Source organism: Cervus canadensis, chromosome 8 (genome assembly GCF_019320065.1).
Source record: "Cervus canadensis isolate Bull #8, Minnesota chromosome 8, ASM1932006v1, whole genome shotgun sequence".
NCBI lineage: Eukaryota > Metazoa > Chordata > Mammalia > Artiodactyla > Cervidae > Cervus > Cervus canadensis.
Genome location: NC_057393.1, coordinates 36,003,228 through 36,026,965, shown reverse-complemented (window position 1 = coordinate 36,026,965; position 23,738 = coordinate 36,003,228). Strand labels below are relative to the sequence as shown.

The 23,738-nt window shown below is 35.4% G+C and overlaps 1 protein-coding gene across 10 annotated transcripts in view; it reads left to right on the top strand.

Moving 5' to 3' along the window:
• EXOC6 (exocyst complex component 6) overlaps nucleotides 1-23,738 on the top strand; it is a 193,942-nt gene that overhangs the window by 121,282 nt on the left and 48,922 nt on the right. For 8 of the 10 annotated variants that reach the window (XR_006270786.1, XM_043475975.1, XM_043475977.1 and 5 more), the window contains exons 19-20: nucleotides 4,584-4,613; nucleotides 15,623-15,764. Coding sequence is in view for 9 of the 10 variants with exons in the window: in XM_043475975.1 (XP_043331910.1) it covers nucleotides 4,584-4,613; nucleotides 15,623-15,764 (172 nt within the window). In the remaining variant the exon portion in view is untranslated. The remainder of the gene's footprint in view (nucleotides 1-4,583; nucleotides 4,614-15,622; nucleotides 15,765-23,738) is intronic. The other 2 variants (XM_043475978.1, XM_043475979.1) reach the window with 1 other exon arrangement.

Below are 23,738 nucleotides of genomic sequence, written 5' to 3'. Positions count from 1 at the left end.
TGAAATCAGCAATGTTTACTGTTTCAAATGTGTAAGTGAACTTTCTTGTTTCTGATAAATTTTTCCTGACAGTTAAAAACTATTGCTCAGTATAGAGGAAAATTAAAAAAAAGTTATCTTCTGTTATCTTTTAAAAGGAAAATTACTGTTAACATTTTGACATGTGTTCTGCAAGTCATCTTTTTCTAATGCATTTGTAACACTTATTTTTAAGCCTAACTTATAAGCAAGCTTTGTGTTTTTTAAATAAGAATTTATATTAGCTAGAAAATTTGAAAACCATTCAATTTTGAATTTTAAAACCATTCATTGTTAAATTTTTTAAAGCATTCAGCATTCATTCACCACTTATAAGCCTATAAATACAAGATATTGTTGAGCAGTTTGCAGTTATTTAGTAATTCATGACTGCCAAGTGGAACTCAGTAATCTTTTACTGTGAATACAGTACCACCTAAAGACCCATCAGTGATCTACTGGAAACGATAGTTACCATTTCTTTCTTTCATATATGCTAGTGATGTGTTTGTTAAAATAAAAATGTTTTATTGATTTACAACCACTAAGGGATATGTGTAAATGATGAGCCTGGTGCCACTAACTTTTTTTTTTTTTTGCCACTAACTTTTTAATTTGCACTTTTAATTTCCACAAATAGTTTAAAAAACATTATGCTTTCTGTAAGTGAGAAATAAGGATGTATATCCAGTGAACGAAGGTGCATGATTTAGATAGAAATGGATAGTGTCTAACTTTTAAAACCATACACTTAAGAATTTTTTTCTGGAGATGCGGTACTATATTGAAAATCCTGAGTTTCACGGTCTAGGCCTGATTATTCCAATTAACCAACATTATGTAAGATGACAAATCATTCAGACTCTGAATTAATTTGCTAATTAATATATTTTATTTCATAGAACTAAAAATGAAGGTTGTTTTTTAAAAAATATTTTAAAAATAAAGGTTATTTTTAAAATTTGCTTCAGTTAATATGTATACATGGTAATAAGTCAGGTATCCCAGAAGACTTTGGGATGGAAAATAGCCTTCCCATCTCCCCTAACCCCAGACTACCATTTCACCATGTGTTTTCATTTCTTCTGGTGGTTATCTTAAAAAGAGAATGTCTTGTGAGTCCCTACTATGAAAGGTAAGGCGCATGTATTCAATAGCGACTTCTCACTTCATCCTTTTTCTTCAGTTTGATGTTTTATTTATGTTTATCGTTTCTTTATATAAAAGTTATACTCCTATTTTTTGTTCCTTTTCTTTAGTCAGTATCTTAATTCACTTCTATGTAAGATAAAGACAGTAGCCTCCCTACCCTTCACTCTGTCAGTTCTTCATCTGATGTTTTCTGACTGCTGCAGAGGCCTCTGTCTCTGCTTTGTACCAGTTGCTCTCTAGAATTGCTGTATAGCTGTTTACCTGGGACTTTCTTTCTCTGATCCTCCAGAGTTGGAAACTGTTTCATGGATTTCAAGTGTTTTTAGTACTTCACTGGTTGGTTTTGCTAAACTGCCACAGTAGCTTTCTCCTATTGAAGTCCTTGCATATCATGAAATACCTTCCCTGTCCTTGTGTTTGATTGATAGTTTAGTAATTCTAGGTTGAATAGTTTTTCTCTGACAATTTGTGTTGCATTCCTCCATTGTCTTTTGGCATCCAGGTTTTAGGATCTATTTTTTATTCTTTAATATTCTAAATGTCATGATAATGTGTGGAGATGTAAGCTTTTATTTCATTTACTTAGCTCTTTATTCAATGGCCCCTTCCTGTCAAAGGGGAAGTTCAGCACAGGAAACTTCTCTTTTATTATTTTTTAGATCATTTTTTTCCCTCCACTTTTCTGTTCTCTCTTTCTTGGACTCTCATTAACTAGATGTTAGAGTTCCTAGACTGATCTTCTTTATCTTTTATCTTTTCCTTCATTTCCTATCTCTTTTTTTGTTCTCTGTTTTGGGAGGATTTCTCAATTTTATTTTCAGTCCATCTAGAGAATATTTTACTAGTTATATTTTAATTTTTAAGGAATCACTTTGTTTTAAAAGTGTTCTTTTCTCATAGAATACTGTTCTCTCTTTTTAAAAAATGTATATATTATCTTTCAAATCTCCCTGAGGTGTTAGAGGTTTTTTTTTTTTTTTAATTAATTAATTTAATTGGCTGCGCGGCCTCTTTAGTTGCAGCATGTGGGATCTAGTTCCCTGACTAGGGATTGAACCTGGACCCCCTGAATTGGGAACACAGTGCCTTAGCCACTGGACCACCAGGGAAGTCCCTGGAGGGTTTTTTTAAAAGATATTTTCTGTTTCTTGAATTATCTATGTTACCCTTGAATAGGTTTTTTCTTTCTTTGTTTTTCTCATTCTCTTTTAACAAAGAATGCCCGAAATGCTGATTTGCATTTACTCTGCTACTGTATAAATACCCTGTTTTTTGATAGATTTTTTTTTCCCCCCTTAGTTAGGAATCTGACTGGAAATTTTTTTTAAATTTGGGAGACACTTTGCCTAGGATTCTTAACCTTAGAGTGAGCAGGTATAGAGCTATCCATGAGATTGTGGTTTCCTTTCTTTAGGGCTGACTTCATGGATATGTAACATGTGCTATGGCACGGGGTCCTGAGTTTAGAAGGGTTCTGCACGTGCTTTGGTGCTTTGCTGGCGTCTTGAAATTCTTAAAGATTTTTGGACAAGGGACCCCACATTTTCATTTTGCACTGAGCTCCACAAATTCTGTAGCCATCACTGCTCTTTCCATTGTCACAACACCCCCCTTCCTCCTTCCTGCTCTCTCTTTTTTTTTTCCTACCTACACCTGGAGTCTCACCTCTCCCTCTAAAGTTTCTCTCACTATGGAAAAATGCTTGTGCTCTGTAGTTAGGGGATCACTGGCACGCTTGTTCTAGAAATCTTTAGTTACTTACCCTGTTTCCCATCGCATTTCTGGTATCTCTCCTCTCTCATATGCACAACTGGACCTCTAATACACAGCTGGCTCCCAACTCCACTGTAGTTCCCCTAGTAGCATGTAATGGGCAGTTGCTTTCTCTTCTCTATTTAATCTGTTTTCTGGTGGTTAAGGTGTTAAGACTCTGCACTTCTAGTGCAGGGGGCACAGGTTTGATCCCTGGTTGGGGAACTAAGATCCCACATGTCTTGTGGCATGGCCAAAATAAATAAATAAATAAACATTTTAAAAAAAATTTTGTTTTCTGTCTTCTAGAAGGTATCCCTTAATGAATTCCCCTACATGCCTTCATTTTCTGTGTTGTTAAACATTTTATTCCTGTTTTGTAATTCTGGGCTTCTTGTATCACTTGTATCTCGGGATCAGTGGGAAGCAAATGCATTAACTTAGTCTACCATCTTGATTTTGAACAATTTCTTTCCTTCTCTTTGAAGTAAAAGGATTGGATGCGATCACCTCGAAGGTCCCCATATATAAAATTTATTATTAAGTGTCACACAGGTGTAAAGTCCTAACTTATACTTAGATTTATTCATTCCTGCACCTTATTTTCTTTTTTAGTTTTGCTCTTTTATGTTCTTTGTCCTTTGGTTCATACTTTTTCCCTGAATTAAATATATAGATGTACATGTCCTTTGACTTCACTGGAAACTGTAGAGGAGACTTTTAATAGTCAGGAGTACAATCACAGGCTTTAATCACCCTTTCTTTTATGTGATACCAGAAAGAATTATATTAAAAATACAAAAATTATATTTTTTAAATTGTTACATAAGCAGCTTTGAATACATTTTAGTAATTATCAAGTGAAAATATGACCATATATTTATTGTATACATATATGCTGACAAATTACTTTTTTCTTATTTCAATATTAATCCTTAAATATATAATGATAATGAATAATATTGATCTGATGACTTATTGACTGTAACATAAAAATTGTATAATGTGAGCAATGATAGAAGCATCACAAGTCCTGTGAGTTACATGGTGTTCATGTTCATATGTTAAATGTTGTTGACTGACTTTTATTGACTACATTACAGAATTTTAGCTAAATTTCATCTTGGCTTTATGACTTTTATATCTCACATACAATTATATACCTTTTACGCAATTTGAAAGATTTTGGGAAAAAAATAGTTGAATAAAATAACTGTTGTGATGAGATTTTGCTAATCCAAACAAAATTTTTTTGGAAGTTAAATCTAGAAAGGACCTAGAGGTTACCTAGAGTGTAGTCCAGTCTTCCAGAAGAATGAATTGTCTGGATAACACAGCTGCTAACCCACTGCTTACTGTGGGTAATTAAAATAATCTACCTGGCTAGTTCAATGTCTTCCTCCATTTCTGCTTGTGGTTTCTCCTTTACTCCTTGTGTGTTTGGTAAAAAGGATAACTTCCCCTATGCAGGGCCGCCTTCAGTTCAGGCTAGATCAGATATTCAGGTGTCACTAATAAATAGATTTTGAGTTTCAAATTATAACAACAGAGAGTCAGCTGGCTTGTGTATGGTGTAATTTTTTACTGCTTTAACCACCACTTCTGTTGATATCGGAATACATTTTCCTTTTTTATGATTGCCTGTTTGACTTCCTTCTCAGACTAACAGCAGTGATCATGCAGCCATGTCGGTAAGTAGATACAAGCTCAAGCTAGCATGCGAATTAGAAAACAATGAACTTCCTGCAGGCTTATTTTTCTCTGCTTAGGTGCTTATGGAAAATTTTAATTGTTTTGGCAGTGTTCTTGGTACATTTGTAGTTTTTGTGGAAGCCAAAGTTTGAAGATAATAACTAGTTGTTTTGGTGAAGCAATCAAGATTCTCTGGGACTTGATTGTGAAAGTTAATATGCATCTGTGGTGAGCGCAGTGCTTTGGGGATATCTCTCTGTGGTCATCTCAGGCATGACAGGCCATGCTTGAGATATTTTCCTTATCTACAAATGAGTTCAGTAGTTCAATAAGAATATATACTCTAGAGATTTTTGTGAGGGTTAAATGAGGTAGTATGCATGAGATGTTCAGAAAAGTGCCTGGCATAAAATGAACACTCAAAACATATTAGTTGTTATATTTGTTTGTAAGATTATTTGTTCTTTTCCTGAATGCTTTTTCTCTACAACACTTATCCCAGACTCTACTTGTAGAAATCTCAGTGCATAACACAGTATAGCTCATGACCCAAGTCAAATGTTTCTTTTTCACCCCAAGCCCAATAGTGTTCATTGCCTTCCTCAGCACCTACTCTTTTTTAGTGGCTTTGTCACATTTTGCTCTTTATTGTATTTGTTCATCCTTTTCACCTCCAGTTATAAGCTCTTGAGAGCCGAAATAAGAACTCAAATGTTGTCTGAGTATAGATATTGAAAAATATTCTTATTTTTGAAAAAATATCATCTAGCATTTGAAATTTAAATGTTCCTAACCTACATTTTGTCCTTTCTGTTCTTATTTCTATTGTCAAAGTTCAAATTTTGATTATCGTTAATTGTCTCCTAATTCGTCTCTGCCAATAGTCTCTCATTACTTCTGTTCATCCTACATATCAAAGCCAGATAATCCTTTTCAAAGCACATTTTAATTTCATTTTCTTTATTCAAATATTTCAAGATCTCTCACTTATCTACTGAATTAAGTGAAAATTCCATAGGCTAACAAATAAATGACCTTAGTCTCTTTCTGATACATTTCTGACCATGATTTAACCTGGGCATTTAAAGTGCAAAATTCACTCTGCCCTGCATCTAGCTTGAGTTTTCTACCTTGTCTTCATTTATAACTGTAAAAATTTTGAATCTCTTCCAAGAGCCATCTTTAATGCTACCTCTTTCATGAAGCTTTTACTGAGTCTACTTAACCTTATGTTGATACTTTGTCCCACTTTTATGGTACTTATTTATATTTTGTCTTGAACTATGATTGTAGACTTTCCTTCTTTCTACTCGCAGAATTTAATGTCATTATGTCAGGAACTATATCTACTCATCATGGTGTCTTCTATAGTACCTAAACACTGTCTTACGTAGAGGAAGTGCTTTGTAAGTACTTTTAAAGTTAATATGAGAGGAATAGTGAATAACTAGACTATTATAAAGATAATTTTCTTGTATGTTGAAAAAGTATGAAAAGTATACTGCAGGGAGTTCCCTGGTGGCCTAGGGGTTAGGATTCCAGGCTTTCACTGCCAGTCCCTGGGTTCAGTCTCTGGTCGGGGAACTGAGAATCCTGCAAGCTGTGTGGTGTGACCAAGAAAAAAAAGTATACTGTAAAAATCGAAGTTTTGAATCAAGAAATTTGTTTGTCAAATATAGAATACTTTCTAGTTTTGAAGAGAAAGTTTACAGTCTTATTTGCAGACAGGAATTTAGAAAATATCTGTGTGAATGTGATATAGTAAAGATGGTATTAGTACCATCAGATGAGTAGAAATATTTGCATGGTTACTCGTTCCTTATACACCTCCTTAAAAGGATAATATAATAACTCAGATCACCACTCTCTAGATACAGCTATAAATGTTGAATAGTGATTAAAATGAACCTATAGCATGAAAATAACTTGCAAATTCCCAACACTAAGGACTAACACTTTGACAAGAGACAGACCCTCAAGCTTTCACTTGACCTTTTTGCTCATTTAATAAATGTTCAGTTCATTTCAATAAATGTAGTAGTTGTTAAGTACCTGTTAAGCGTGCTTACAGATTTCCTGCAGATAGACCATATGCATATTCAGAATACAGAAATGATACTAACCTTGCTATCCAAAAAAAAAAGAACCTCAGATTATTTCTTGTCCTGTATTTAAGGACGGATAGATTTGGGGATCAGTTTTAGATAAATGTGAGTGAATAATTTAGAAAGATTTGGCACTTGAATGTCCAGTGTTTTAAAAAAGTTACGTATTTGAAATAGTTCTTTCTGTGGTGATAAGCGAGGTATTTCTATGATACCTTTTGATACTTATTTCCATAGTTTATAATAAGTTACTTACAAGTACACAAAAATCAACAAGAGCAAACCACTGACAGTATGTCAGTGCAATGGAGAAAGTTAGAGAACTTTGAGAGAAAACATAAATGAAAAAGTTGAACGCAATCAAGGTCCAGTGTTAGTAATAGAATTTCTATTTTTTCTTAAGCTTTTTCATAATGTAATAAAACTGTTAAGTGATTTCCACTGTTGGAAGTTAATTGCAAAAAAATCTTGCTTTTTAGTTGAAAGTGAACATACTTGAATTTTATAACTCTAATCCTTTTGGGTATTAAGTTGATGTCTCTATTAGCTAAATACTGACTAATCTTGGTGAGAAATTTGATTTCATAAGTTTGTAAGCCTTATGTGTGTATGTATCGCACAGCATACTTAAATAGTTCCCTGCTGTCAAAGGTTGTAGAAAACAGTATTTTGAATTGCTTTTAATGAGGGCATAGTTGGAAGAAATAGTGGTATTAATAACAAAGGGCTTTTAGCACGAGAATTTTGATAGGAAATCAGTGGATTAGGGGAGAAGTACAAGACCAACCTGTAAGTAACAGGCTAAGGAGATATAAATGGAAATAAAGTGGACTCTATATACACACACAGAGTATTAGTACATACATGTATATGCACACTTACAAATAACCTTTTACTTCACTCTCTAGTGGCTATAGATGAAACAGACTATATAATTGATGCAAGCTTTATGAGCAAAGGATCATTTTTAACAGGAAGATTCAGTATCAAAAACAGATGAAAACATACCATCTAGCAGTTTCACTACCAGATGGCAACAGAATTTGTGTTCGTAAGGGTACTTGAGTTTTTGCAAATAGGGGTAAGTTCTAGGAATGCAAATAGTATCTTTCCTTGTAACCTGTATTACACAATAGAAAGAAAAAAATAGAAGATAGTTCTCTCCACATACCACCCCCCACCAGCGTTAAGTAGGCCAAGGATGGGGGGAGAAAAGAGTCTAAAATATGTGGATAAGAGATTGTTTGAGTTGGAATTATGTTTATTATGAGCAGATAAAGAAAGTGAAAAAGACGTCAGATCCCCTGAAGTGAAAGAAAGGAGATGGTAGGGAAAGATGTTGGAGTCAGAAGTTTCCTGTGCAAGCCACGATCTGGTGATGCTCAAGAACCTGTATTTTTTTTTTCCCCTGTATAGAACAGACAGGAATGGATAAGGATGAGGATAAAAGAGATTATACTTTGCAGAGTGAAGTCCCAACAAAAGCGCAAGTTTAGATGAATATTACATATATATGCAACAACTTAATCACTTCCTTTTCTTTCATTCAGGAGACTAGGCATTGTAAGGAAGCTGTTTTAAACTTTCTGCCTCTGATGAAAATTGGTCTGGTAGCCGGTAATAGCATTGAGATTTAAAGCCTTTGTTTGGAAACAAGGAGGCAGTTGACAAAGACCTACTGTAGATGTCTATAAGGACTTATTTTTCACTCTCAGAATATTGTTGAATGTCATTTGCAAAATTGTTTTTAGAAAAAAAGTGCTTAGTAGATGACTTACCTTGTTTGCCCCCTCCTCCCATAATGAATTTTGTTCTGTTTTAATATGTATCCTTCCCTCACAGGGTACATTTCCCTGAATAGTTTAAACTCCTCTTCCAGGTACTCCCTCAACTGAAAGTGACTAATAGTATCTACCCCAACCGCATTCCCACAATCTAGGATTTAGCCCAATGAAATTACCTGTTCAAAAAATCCTTAATATTCTAGATGAGTATACCCTAAACCTTTGAGAATTCCAAAATTTGAGAATATGGCTGTGCCATGTAAGTTCTTTCAGAAAACACTGTAAGATACAGTTGAAAACTGTAGATCTTAACGAGAGTTACTTTATGCATGTCAACTAACAGAAGACAGCTAAGCCAGATTGACTTGGGGAGGTTGGGACTTTGACTGTATTCAGTCTCTGAGTAGTTCCTCCCTGCCCACAACCCATTTCACAGAGTACCTAACTCAAATGTCAGTCTCAGCAAATGAAGCCCTACTTGTACTGAACTCTCAGAGTCATCATTAAAAGGTTGAAATCTAGATATAAATGCCTTGGATGACAAAGGCCTACTCTGTGTTATGTTTACATATGTATGGCTATGTTTATAATATCATTGGGCTTCCCCAGTGGCTCCGATAGTAAAGAATCTGCCTGCAATGCAGGGGACCTGAGTTTGATCTCTGGTTGGAGAAGATCCCTGGAGAAGGGAATGGCTCCTCACTCCAGTATTTTGCCTGGAGAATTCCATGAACAGAGGAGCCTGGTGGGCTGCAGTCCCTAGGGTCGCAAACAGTCGGACATGATGAGTGACTAACACTTGCTTACTTAGCCTCCTACCTGTATATATTAATAAGAGAGAGTCAGCTTGGGTGACATTTTTCCATTTTACTAATGATCATGTGGAAACAGTCTATACTCTTCTAACTTGTTAGTGATTCTGACAACTTCTTTGCAAATTTTAAGTTGTACTGGGGTTGTAAAATACTAGTTTTTAATGATTATATAGTCCTAATACTCTGAGGTGGGTGCTTATGTAAAAAAAAATGAGGCTCTGACTCTGCTATGACAGAGTTGTTGTTTTAATAACAGTTCTTGGATATTTCAGTTTTTCACGCTTAATTCCTGTGGCTTGACCATAGTATTCAGTCACATGTGGAAGTTTACAGCTTGTCTTAAGCTTCTCTTGCATTTCTTACATTTGCCAAGGGAAAAGGTATTAGGGCCTTGATATTTTATTGCTTCCCTATTTAAACATGTACCTAATTGCCCAATTTGCTGTTATCGAGTGAATTTAGGAGGTAGGAAATATCTCTGTCTGTTCCTACACAGCACAGACTAGCTTCCTCTTCATGCTACCTTGGACAAAAGTATGTTTAATCTAGATTTCTGGTATAATCAGTAGCTTCGAAACCTTGACCTCTTCTAGACGTCACTGCCCTACTTGTCCTTGCATTCTCTTTCTGCTTATTAAAGTTAAGAGAAGTTTGAAGATATGGGACTGCCGTGACAGCAGCAGTGATATTTGCAGGAAGCTAAAAATCTGAGTGCTATATGTCATCTAAGACCATGTTCAAAAGATTGTTCTTCTTAAAGGAGGAAAAGGCCACCAAAGTTTGATGAGATCTGTGGTTGGGATGGGGCTCCCCTAGTGGCTCAGTGGTAAAGACCCCACCTGCGAGTGTAGACGACTGAAGAGATGCGCCTTCCATCCCTGGGTCAGGAAGATCCCCTGGGAGAGGGCGTGGCAACCCACTCCAGTATTCTTGCCTGGAAAATCCCTTGGACAGAGGAGCCAAGCAGGCTACAGTCCATAGGGTCGCAAAGCGTTGGACAACACACACACACACACACACACACACACACACACACACACACACACACATGGTTGGGATAAGGAAGTTAGGATAAGGCATGAAATAGACATGTGCCATATATTATAAGTGTCCTGAAGTTTCCCCAGTTTGGAGAATTTTTTTTCCCAACTTTAAGATATTTCTGTTCTTTTTAATCTGTGCGTGTGTTTGTGTATGTGCATGTTTGTGTGTCCCAAGAGCAATACTTTATGTTATGTCTCATATAGTTATGGTTGAGAATTGTTAAAAGAAGAAAAGCCTAAGAGAAGAGAAAGGGAATTCATAATTGACTATGGGAATTGTGGTTAACTGATGTGATTACCAGTTCTTTGGGGACTAGAGCTCCTTAAATGCAAACAGGAAGAGTATGAGAGGAATATAGAAATGTAAAGGAGGTATTTTGGAGAATGTTAGGGACATTAGAGTAAGTATATTTTGGTAGACCTATGAATTTTGGGGGCATAATCTCAAAACTGTTTTCAAGATTGTATTAAAGTTATTTTTAAAACTTGCTAAAGAAATTCATCTTAATATTTAAACCTTTAAACCTTTAAACATACATTCTATATTATTGGGAATCAGAGACATTTCAGTATTATACCATGTGTTCAGCCAGAAAATAGATTAAAACCTTACTAGATGATGGAATCTTTGTGTATTTGTGAAGTCATCTTGGGGAAATTTTCATGTTTTAGATATGTTTTTTCCAGATTGAATAACATTTTTATGTTTGCATAGAAGTACATTTAAGTAGTTTCATATAATGAAATTTAAGTTAGTGAATCTTATGTAAAATAGAAAGAATTATAATAGATTTCTTAGATTAAGATGTCTATTTTTCAACTTGGCATCATTTTTCTATAAGAATTCATTTCTGGTTTTAGTGTTGGATACTCCATATTTGATGAAAGACCTCACTGTTTTGGACTATGTGTTTTAAAAGGCTAAAAATTGTGGTTCTTTAGGAGACTGACCAATTCATCAAAATATTTCCTTTCTTCTTTTGTCTTCCCTCTGAAAAGGCTGTTTTGTATCTCATAACTGAAATTCACATTGCAAATTGAGAGGCAGTAAGTTTGAATACTATAGTAGTATTTTGCTGTTTTTATTTAAATAACTTTAAAAGTCACATAGAATCAGAATTAATAAATTTGTTTATCAATGTTAGATTTAATATTCAAATTGACCATGATTTTATTCAAGTTTTAAAGTTTTTCCTGACAAGAGTTACATAACTTTTCAAAACAAAACCTATCAACTTAAAGAATAATAAATATAGTGCATAATATTTCTGAGTCTATATTTTTCTTGACTTAAATAAAAAGTAGCTTATTGTGCAAAGTTGATCTTTTGTGTGGGTATAAATAAAAGAAAATGGATTCTCCTGGGATCTTTAAGGAAAATAGACCAACACAGAAAGAATGATTGTGATTTCAAGAGCACATTTTTATGTAAAGTGTATTTGAGAGAATGAAAGCAACATTGAAAAATGCTTTCAAATAATTATTGAAATCAAGCCTTCCTATTTTATTAGATCTTTGAAATAAGAGAATGGTGAAAAGAAATGAAAACTTCAAATGAAAATTTAAATGTGTCAAATTAGTTTCTAAGTATTCTACATTTCTCCTACTATTATATTAGAGTAGATCTATCAAAGTGTTACTTTGAAACCAAAACTGTTTTGAGTTATAATCTAATAAAATGTGTTGTATTTTTGTTACCATGTCATTTTATGATGTTTCAAAGGAAACAGAGTATCTTTACCTAATCTATAATAGTAAATTATTCTGGAAATTTGGCTTGACATACAAACAGATGTGTTTTCTTGATTCCTTTTAAACTGAGGGTTGGTGGTTTGTGGTTTATTGTTCCTGTGATTGGCGTTAAAAGCCTTATTTCACAGCTTGCAGTGAGGGATTATTGGGTAAAGACTGTCTGTGTTCCACAAACTAAATTCAAAAAGTGTCAATCAAGGTCTCACATAGGTTGCTTAGAGAATGAGTTTTCTTACTGATTTCACCAAATGTCGCCTCATGCTGTCTTTGATTGGCACAGCCTGGCAGGGAGGATGGATGAATCTGTCACCGACTGGATAATTGTGTTGCTGGACTCAGTCTGACATCAGGTCTTTGGCTCTTAAGTGGCTCAATACAAAACAAATTAGCAGATTGTAGTCATATTTCTCATTCTATATGCTTTGACTTTGTTGAATGCAGTCCATAAATCATATTGACTGACACACAAGTAAATGATGAAAGCTGCTTTTGAGACATGAATCTAGAAAGCAGCAGTGTGAAGGTGCCATGGAAGGATGCATATGGTTGACCCTCTGGGAATTTCCTAGGAGCCAAATGTCTCTTTACCACAATTGTTCTTAGAAGAAAAGCTTTTGGGTAATGCGAAAAGGATCTAATATGTCAGCAGATTCTCTTTTACAAGTTCCTTTGAAATACAAGAAGTTTGTCCAGGGGTTTTCTCTCTGTGCAAGTTGTTTTTCAGCAAAATGTGAGAGCAGGGTAAAGAAGTAGTTACCTTTAAAAGCTTGGCAGGTGTTTTTACTTACTTATTGAAATTCATGTTAAAGAAAAAGAGAATGTTAGCAATAGTTGCAGTTAACTTTTCAGATGAGAGGAGCAGAAATTTCTAGGCGCTTGATACTAAATGTGCTATATTTTCTCAGTCACTTCATTTAATTATTTTGGTTTTGTTTGTTGTATTGTTAAAAACCAGAACATCTATAATGAAAATGGCCAGTTTTTAAAGATAGTTGTAAAAGTACTTAGATTATTTTTGTTCTAGAAGGTGATACAGTATTAAAAGCATCAACAATAATAGCAAAATAGTGTTCGGAAAGGAGTGTTTTGGTTATACAAAAGTGTACCAAAGGCTACAGGCATCAGAAATGTTTGGGGGATGTGCAAGTTTCTGGAATATTAAAATTTTCTGTCTCAAAATAAGTAATAGATACAATTTAAGAATATTTGCTCACATTTTATAGTCAAAGAGTACACATTAAAAAAAATTGATCTTATAGACTATAACTTTAAGTGTTTAAAGGATTTGAACCTTTGATATCAATTTTGAGCTGTAAAAAGGAATTTTTCATTTCAATATTTTATAAACATTTTAAACTTCTATCTTTGAGAACAATAAGCCTGTATTTAATATGCATAATCAAAGGAAATTGCATGTGTTACTTAAACAGAAACACGTGTGAGTGTGTGTGTGTGTGTGTGTGTGTGTGCATGCGCATGCATGCTTGTATGTTTTCATTACCCACGTCCACCAAGTTTATGAAATAGCCTGTATTTTTGTACTAGTACCATTATTTTGGCTCCAGTACTATTGCTGCATAGTCATATGTAGCATCTGAAACCATGTTAAAATTTTACACAGTGTGTTTGTTTATGAAATGAATGTAGTAGTAACTGTTTTTGGTAGTTTATTAATCTGCTTTTGCAGTTAGTACATTAGAGTGGCAACATAAGTAGGACATGGAACTGATTTGATGAAGTTACATTAAAACTAAAACGTGCTAGTTGTTCCATTAGGTCAAAATGACATTTCCATTAAGTTTTTTCAAGCCTACTACATTGTAATTAAACTACATGCCATTGATTTCTTCTTTTTCTGTCTCTCCCCTCCTGCTTCTCTTTCATATTGATATTATTCTGCTTGGGAGATGGAGCTGCATGTCTCCTAGACTAATTCTTCTTGGTTTGGGGATCTTGAAGCATGCTGGGTTTTGCATTGTTTGTTACATTCCTTTTTGGCAGTTCATCAGTATTTGTCAAATATATTGTTTGCATCAGCTTTTATCTCTAAAGTTTCTGATTTAGATATTGGCATTCCATTTCAGATGCACAGTTTTTTTTACTGTGCATAGTGTCTAAATACTAAAGACTTATCAAAGATTCGTAAGGATTCATAAAAATTGCTTGTTTCCAGTCTGACTTTAAATGTGTAATTGAATGAACAATTGTTCAAGTAAACATCTTAAAAATACATTTGTGTTCCTTGTTTTCTAACAGATCAATCCTATGTAAACATTTTTGCATCAATATATTATAGCATTTATGTTTGGAAGATTTTCATGATTTTGTAGCTTTATTGGCCTTTGTGATAAGTAAGAAAAGCATAATGATCATATATCACTGGGTAAATATTTGTTAATGCTAATAAGGCAAAACATAGCACATCCTCCAAAAGTTCTTATTTCTAACCTTAGTCATAGATCTTTGAATCATATGGGTGTCGGTCCTTCACCAAATCACATAATTGTGGGTTGGAGATAGCCATACTAGCGGTGGTATTTACACTGGAAAGCTTTATCTGAAAGTTTTTGTAGTATTTTTTCAACTGTAGTTAAATAAAAAGCCTGCTTGAAAGAACAGTTTATACTAAAGGCAATATTATATTGTGATTCAGCTATATAATCTAGAAGCTAGACATTTTAAATTGTTTTTATCATTTTAAAGAAAATATAGCCTGAATCAAGGCTGACAAAATTCATATGGAGATTTAGGAGCTTATTTTAGTAGAAAATATAATGATATTATACTAAAAGACAACCACAAGTATTTCTAGCTCACTTTATATTTCTGAATTATCAGATGATTTTAAAACTTAATTTTTAAAACTAAATGAACAGATCTGTAGATGACTGTGAAATCATATCAGTATGCAAGCTTCTTTTTTTTCCTCCTAATTGAAGCTATGCTCCAAACTAAGCTTCCTATTAGAAGTAAGAACTTAATGACTCAAAGTATATTTTATAAAGACATTTTACTTATTACATACATATGAAAGTATATGTTATAAAGTATATTAGGTGTAGTTAAATTATAATAAATTACACTAGTAACTTAATTCTTGGCTTGGTTAATTACATAAAGGAAAGTTTAAAGACATTAAACTTTAAAAACTTTATATGAATAAATGTTCCATCAACATGACAGTTATTTTATGTCACAAATGGCATATTTTAATGTTCTTTTTTTAAAAATACTTGAGATATTTAAAGAGGTATGAAATAATCAATAGATTTTAAACACAAACTTTAATTTTTCTACATACAATTATAACTTTAATGATGATTATATCATGAGAATGACAAGTCAACAGAATGTTACTTTCAGTTCCTATGCTAAAAGACAGCCACTCAGAATACAGAAAGAGAAAGACCACCACTAAATATATGCCATGAAAAATTTTTGTGATACTTTATGATATGATACATTTCTATGTTTGTTTATTTTTTGGTTTGGATATTTGTTTTAAACAGGGGAAAGTTGCCCAGACTGCTTGCATGTCAGCCTGCCAGCATCTGTCAACATCCTTAATGCAGATGTTACTGGACAGTGAGTTAAAACAGATAAGCATGGGAGCCGTTCAGCAGTTTAATCTAGATGTCATACAGTGTGAATGTAAGTACCTTGTTGGTTAAAATGATGCATTTCTAGGAATATATATTTAAATTATATGGGAAAATGGTATAGAATAGCATAGTTCATTAAAGAGAGAGGAGGCCTGATCCAGTTAAACTTTCGGCAGCCTTAGAAGCAACTTCCTTCCAAGAAGAGAAAAATATTTGTTTCACGTTGAGGGCCTTAGAGTGGCACTAAAGTGACAATCCGAATGGATAATTAAAAAGGTGATTTATTTATAATTCCTTTTTTTTTTTTTCCTTTATTCCTCCTGGTCATGCTTGTCTTCTTGCCAGAACTCTCCTGAGGTTTGTAGTAAATGAATGAAATTATTGTTTGTCATTCTTATTTTCCATTCATAAACTTTCAGATACATGCTAAAGAATACTCTTAGGACCCTGCATTCCAAGTGCAGTTTCTTTATAGTCTGACATTTTGATTCTCTCTCCCAAAGAATTTCTCAAGTCTGTACCTTTGCCCTTATTTTTCGCTTTATTTTCTTTAGGTGACAGGGTTAGCAGATTCCACGATCTAATGTTGACATTAGCCAGTCACCTTCAAAGTTGATTGTGCTGTTTAGTTATTAGCCTTGCTATAAATGCTTCTAGCTGTTTGGTTTTTTACCCTTATACAAGACATGAGTTAATGGAATAATTTTTAAGCACTCCTTTCAAATGTATGGTATATTGATTAAATGATGAAAATCCCTGGTTGACAGTTTAGGCAGGCACCACTGTTGATAAATTGAAAAACAGTGGGGCACAAGAAGGATTATAAAATACTTGTTTGGCGCAGATTTTGCAATCATATATTCTCTGTGAAAGACGTTAGAAAATTAAATGTCAGTGGTTTGCAGCTGAAGCAGGAGTGACAGTTTTTTCAATGAGTAATAAATATTTGTCTGCTTCTATACAAGGCATTCTGCTAGGAAAAACATAATTAACATTAAAAAGAATAAGTATATAGGCTCAATTACTCATTATATTTATCAATCATTTATTACACAAAAAAATAACAGAGTTTTTAAAGACTCACCAACTTCCTTCAAAAAAAGAGAAATACTAATCTACAAAGTAAAAGAAAGATAGTTTTTCCCTACGAAAGAGAAGAATCCATTTTCTTTTCCTAGAAAGCATTTCTAATTTTCTCAAATTAGAAAGCCTTTATTATATTTGTTTCTCAAAATAAAACTGTCATTTACAAGATGATATTTATTGTATTTCCTAAAATATTTACCAAAAAGCACTTTTTAAAATGTTTCTAGGGACTTTCCTGGTGGTCCAGTGGCCAATATTCTGCACTTCCAATACAGGGGTCACAGGTTTGATCCCTGATCAGGGAACTAGATCCTACATACCACAACTAAAGATCCTACATACAGCAATTAAGAGCTGGCACAGCCAAATAAATAGATATTTAAAAAAAAAAATTGTTTCAGGAACTTCCCTGGTGGTCCAGTGGTTAAGAATTCACCTGCCAGTGCAGGGGCCATGGGTTCGATCCCTGATCTAAGAAGATCCTACATGCTGTGGAGCAACTATGCCTGTGTGCCAAAGCTACTGTAGCCTACATGCTCTAGAGCCAGTGCTCTGCAACAAAAGAAACATCTCAGTGAGAAGCTGGAGCACCACAACTAGAGAGTAGCCCCTGCTCACTGCAACTAGAGAAAGCCCAAGTAGAGCAAGACCCAGCTGAAAATAAGTGCATAAATAAAAAAAATTTTTAAAGTTTCTAACTCAAAGCAATTGTTAATTCATTCTACAAATAGTTTGAAATTGATTTCTTAAAAGTCTTTAAAAGCTATCTTATATTTTCTCCCAATCTGAGGGCTGTCTTTTCACCTTACTTATAGTTTCCTTTGTAGTGCAAAAGCTTTTAAGTTTCATTAGGTCCCATTTGTTTAGTTTTGCTTTTATTTCCAATATTCTGGGAGGTGGGTCATAGAGGATCTTGCTGTGTTTTATGTCGGAGAGTGTTTTGCCTATGTTCTCCTCTAGGAGTTTTATAGTTTCTGGTCTTACATTTAGATCTTTAATCCATTTTGAGTTTATTTTTGTGTATGGTGTTAGAAAGTGTTCTAGTTTCATTCTTTTACAAGTGGTTGACCAGTTTTCCCAGCACCACTTGTTAAAGAGGTTGTCTTTTTTCCATTGTATATCCTTGCCTCCTTTGTCAAAGATAAGGTGTCCATAGGTTCGTGGATTTATCTCTGGGCTTTCTATTCTGTTCCATTGATCTATATTTCTGTCTTTGTGCCAGTACCATACTGTCTTGATGACTGTGGCTTTGTAGTAGAGTCTGAAGTCAGGCAGGTTGATTCCTCCAGTTCCATTCTTCTTTCTCAAGATTATTTTGGCTATTCGAGGTTTTTTGTATTTCCATACAAATTGTGAAATTCTTTGGTCTAGTTCTGTGAAAAATACCGTTGGTAGCTTGATAGGGATTGCATTGAATCTATAGACTGCTTTGGGTAGAATAGCCATTTTGACAATATTGATTCTTCCAATCCATGAACACGGTATGTTTCTCCATCTTGTTTGTGTCCTCTTTGATTTCTTTCATCAAAGACAGCCCTCAGATTGGGAGAAAATAATAGCAAATGAAGAAACAGACAAAGGATTAATCTCAAAAATATACAAGCAACTCCTGCAGCTCAATTCCAGAAAAATAAATGACCCAATCAAAAAATGGGCCAAAGAACTAAACAGACATTTCTCCAAAGAAGACATACAGATGGCTAACAAACACATGAAAAGATGCTCAACATCACTCATTATCAGAGAAATGCAAATCAAAACCACAATGAGGTACCATTACACGCCAGTCAGGATGGCTGCTATCCAAAAGTCTACAAGCAATAAATGCTGGAGAGGGTGTGGAGAAAAGGGAACCCTCTTACACTGTTGGTGGGAATGCAAACTAGTACAGCCACTATGGAAAACAGTGTGGAGATTTCTTAAAAAACTGGAAATAGAACTGCCATATGACCCAGCAATCCCACTTCTGGGCATACACACTGAGGAAACCAGATCTGAAAGAGACACGTGCACCCCAATGTTCATCGCAGCACTGTTTATAATAGCCAGGACATGGAAGCAACCTAGATGCCCATCAGCAGATGAATGGATAAGGAAGCTGTGGTACATATACACCATGGAATATTACTCAGCCATTAAAAAGAATTCATTTGAACCAGTTCTAATGAGATGGATGAAGCTGGAGCCCATTATACAGAGTGAAGTAAGCCAGAAAGATAAAGAACATTACAGCATACTAACACATATATATGGAATTTAGAAAGTGATAACGATAACCCTATATGCAAAACAGAAAAAGAGACACAGAAATACAGAACAGACCTTTTGAACTCTGTGGGAGAATGTGAGGGTGGGATATTTCAAAAGAACAGCATGTATACTATCTATGGTGAAACAGATCACCAGCCCAGGTGGGATGCATGAGACAAGTGCTCTGGCCTGGTGCACTGGGAAGACCCAGAGGAATCGGGTGGAGAGGGAGGTGGGAGGGGGGATCGGGATGGGAATACATGTAAAACCATGGCTGATTCATATCAATGTATGACAAAACCCACTGGAAAAAAAAAAAATAATTAAAAAAAAAAAAAAGCTATCTTATAGGGGAATTCCCAGGTGGTTCAGTGGTTGGGACTCTGCGTTTTCACTATAGAGGGCTCTGGTTCAATCCCTTGTAAGGACCTAAGGTCCCACAAGCCATGCTGCATGCCAAAAGAAAAAAAAAGCTGTCTTATGAGATCATTTTGGTATAATACTCATATAAACTTTTTATATAAGTATTGCTTGAGGCATTTCAGAGTATTGATAATTGGGTCATTGAACCCTTTATTGGCATTTGGTTGTATCTTCTCAATTAGATATTTGTTCAAAAATGGAAATTACTGTTTGGTTAGGCAGCTTCAGGTACCTAGATTTTTTCTCTGTTCTCTTATCTCTCCTTGAAAAGCAAACCTGACTCTACTTAGAAAAGGCACATAAACACACAGCTTTGCCTCTTTGTCCCATCACAGGACACTTTCTCCCATTAGTTACTTATTTGGGTAGGGTTACTGAAGACTTCTTTTAAAACACTGATGTTTTCTTAAAAGATTAATCTCTTAGAAGAAATTATACAAAACTGTAAGGTATAACTCAGTTAAAGATGTCCAGGATCCAGGTGCAAAAGGGATAAACCCTAATGAGGGCCAAGGTTCTGGTACTACAGATACGGAAAGGGAGAAACCAGGACTTAAAGACAAGTCACAGAGGTTAACTCAGCTTCTTGTAAGATGATGCCTGTAGTTGGCTCTGCTCCTTAATACTTACCACGTATTTGTTGTTGTTCAGTCCCTCATTTGTGTCCGACTCATCGAAACTCCATGGACTGCAGCATGCCAGGCTTTCCTGTCCTTCACCATCTCCTGGAGCTTGCTCAAACTCATGTCCATTGAGTCAGTAATGCCATCCAACCATCTCATCCTCTGTCTTCCCCTTCTCCTCCTGCCTTCTCTTTCCCAGCATCAGGGTCTTTTCCAAAGAGTTGGCTCTTTGCATCAGGTGGCCAAAGTATTGGAGCTTCAGCTTCAGTATCAGTCCTTCCAGTGACTATTTAGGGTTGATTTCCTTTAGGATTGACTGGTTTGATCTCCTTGCTGTCCAAGGAACTCTCAAGAGTCTTCTCCAACACCACAGTTCAAAAGCATCAGTTCTTTGGCACTTAGCTTTCTTTGTGGTCCAACTCTCACATCCATACATGACTACTGGAAAAATTATAGCTTTGACTATATAGACCTTTGTTGGTAAAGTGATGTCTCTGCTTTTTACTGTGCTGTCTGGGTTTGTCATAGTTTTCCTTCCAAGGAACAAGTTTCTTTTAATTTCATGGCTGCAGTCACCATCTGCATTGGTTTTGGAGCCCAAGAAAATAAAGTCTTTTAACTGTTTCCATTGTTTCCTCATCTATATGCATGAAGTAATGAGACCAGATCCTTACTTAATACAGTATCAGGTATTCAATAATCACTGAACAAATAAAAATTGACATTCCATTTCCCCACCGCTTTGGCCACCTCATGAGGCTTGTGGGATCTTAGTTCCCCAACCAAGGATCAAACCTGGGCCCCTGGCATTGGAAACTCAGAGTCCTAACCACTGGACCACCAGAGAATTACAACACTCCTTCTGGTACAAAAAGAACTCATGACTTCTTGTGATTGATATGTAAATCACTTAAACATGGAACTTAGCTTTCTCCAGTAATACGTTCAGAGAATTTTAGTTTTCATCCCATTATTAATTTATTTATTTGGCTATGCTACGCAGCTTGCAGACTCTTGGTAGCCTGACCAGGGTTTGAACCAAGACACCTTGGTTTGTAGTAGAAGCTTAGAGTCCTAACCTGTGGATTGCCAGGGAATTCCCTTCATGTTTATTTTAAATAGTGTTTTTGAAAGAAAGCAATTTTTAAAAATGCAGTTTATTTTTAGTTTTGATGCCATGTGTATGCTTTCTACATGTCAGGGCAGGGGAAGGAAAGGAAACGGAAACAGGAAAAAGAATTTGGTTAGGTGAGATGAATGCTAGAATATATGGTAAATTTGTGAAGAGAAGGAATATGGATGCCTTAGGAATCAACTAGGATATGGAGAAAATGGTAGTTCAAATGTAGAATCCTAGAAGTAAATAATGATTGAGTTTTGCCATCTTCCTGGTAATACACATTCACATACTCCCCTACTTTGAAACACTGTGAAATAATGCTGTCAGACTTTCCTGGTGGTCCAGGAGCTAAGACTCCATGTTCCCAGTGCAGAGGGACTGGTTTTGGTCCCTGGTCAGGAACTAGATCCCGTATGCCACAACTAAAGACCATGCGCAGCCAAATAAATATTTTTAAAAATAAATAAATGCGATAACCCTATATGCAAGACAGAAAAAGAGACACAGATGTATAGAACAGACTTTTGGACTGTATGGGAGAAGGTGAGGGTGGGATTATCTGAGAGAACAGCATCCAAACATGTATATTATCAAGTGTGAAACAGATCGCCAGTCCAGGTTGGATGCATGAGACAAGTGCTCGGGGCTGGTGCACTGGGATGATCCAGAGGGATGGGATGGGGAGGGAGGTGGGAGGGGGGTTCAGGATGGGGAACACATGTAGATCCACGGCTGATTCATGTCAATGTATGACAAAAACCACTGCAATATTGTAATTAGCCTCCAACTAATAAAAATAAATGGAAAAATAATAAATGAAAATAACCCTGTCAAGTAGTTGTCTAGCTATTGCTTGAACATTTAATTTGGGAGACAGCTACTCTTCAAAAAATGAGTTTCCATTTACTATATTACTGTATCATTTTCTTTCATTGAGTTGAAATATCATTTTCTCTAAACTTCTCCTAATGAAATCTAGTTTCTACCTTAGGACTAGAGTCACAACTAGTTCATATTGTGCCTTTGTGCAAATTAGAAAAGGTATTCTCACTGAAAGGAAAAAGTCTTCCAGTACTGTCCTCTTTATATGAATGAGAAAAAAGTTTACCCCTTTTCCAGTTGGACTCTCTGAGCAAGGCACACGACTTATCAGTTCAGTTCAGTTCAGTCACTCAGTCGTGTCTGACTCTTAGCGACCCCATGGACTGTAGCATGCCAGGCCTCCCTGTCCATCACCAACTCCCGGAGTTTACCCAAACTCATGTCCATTCAGTCACTGATGCCATCTAACCATCTCATCCTCTGTTATCCCCTTCTCCTCCTGCCCTCAATCTATCCCATCATCAGGGTCTTTTCAAATGAGTCAGCTCTTCGCATCAGGTGGCCAAAGTACTGGAGTTTCAGCTTCAGCATCTGTCCTTCCAAGGAACACCCAGGACTGATCTCCTTTAGGATGGACTGGTTGGATCTCCTTGCAGTCCAAGGAACTCTGAAGAGTCTTCTCCAACACCACGTTCAAAAGCATCAATTCTTTGGTGCTCCACTTTCTTTATAGTCCCACTCTCACATCCATACATGACTACTGGAAAAACCCCAGCCTTGACTAGACGGACGTTTGTTGGCAAAGTAATGTCTTATAAACTAAGATTTCAGCCCTCACTCCCTCCCCACTCCTTTCCTCAACTGGACACCTGTGTATAGTGAGCAGTCTGACAGCTATGTGTGGTAGTTCTGCTTAGGGTGATACAGAGAAAAGCAAGTCCTCATCCACAAGCCAAGTATATGAAAACTTCTTTATGTTTTTCTGAATCTTCTGAAAGCCAGACATAAACATTTCTTCTTACTTTTGTCATGTGATAACGATTTTAGAGCCAAAGCTCTTCTTTGAACAACCTGGTTTGACTACCTTCTATTTAATGTCTGATACCCAAAGCTGAATACAGAGATATGCAGGTGTGGGGGAACCAGTATAATACATAGTTGGAATATCAAATGCATTGTTCCATGTTTTGTACTTTATTAGTAAAGTCCAAACTGCTATTACCTTTTTTTGTTACCAGTGTATACTTTTGAGTCATTGAAGCTGTAGTGTTCTAAAATCTCTCTTTTTTTTCAGTGTGATTTGTTTTTCTTGTATGATTAGTTTTTATTTTAGGATTTTAAGATTATCCCTGTTAAATTTTAAGATTTCTCCCACAATTAGCCTATTGAGATCTTTTTATATAAAAATTTAATATCATCTTCAGATTTATAATCATGATTTTACTTAACAAAGTCATTAGTAAAATGTTGAACAAAACCTGATATCTGTATCCTGATATATAGTACATCAGTGATTATCAAAACATGGTTTTCAGATGAGCAGTAACTGTATCATCTGGGAACTTGTTGGTAATGTGAATTCTTGAACCCCACCTGCTGAATTATAAATTCTTGGCACAGTTCAGTTCAGTTAAGTTCAGTCGCTCAGTCGTGTCTGACTCTTAGCGACCCCATGGACTGCAGCACACCAGGCCTCCCT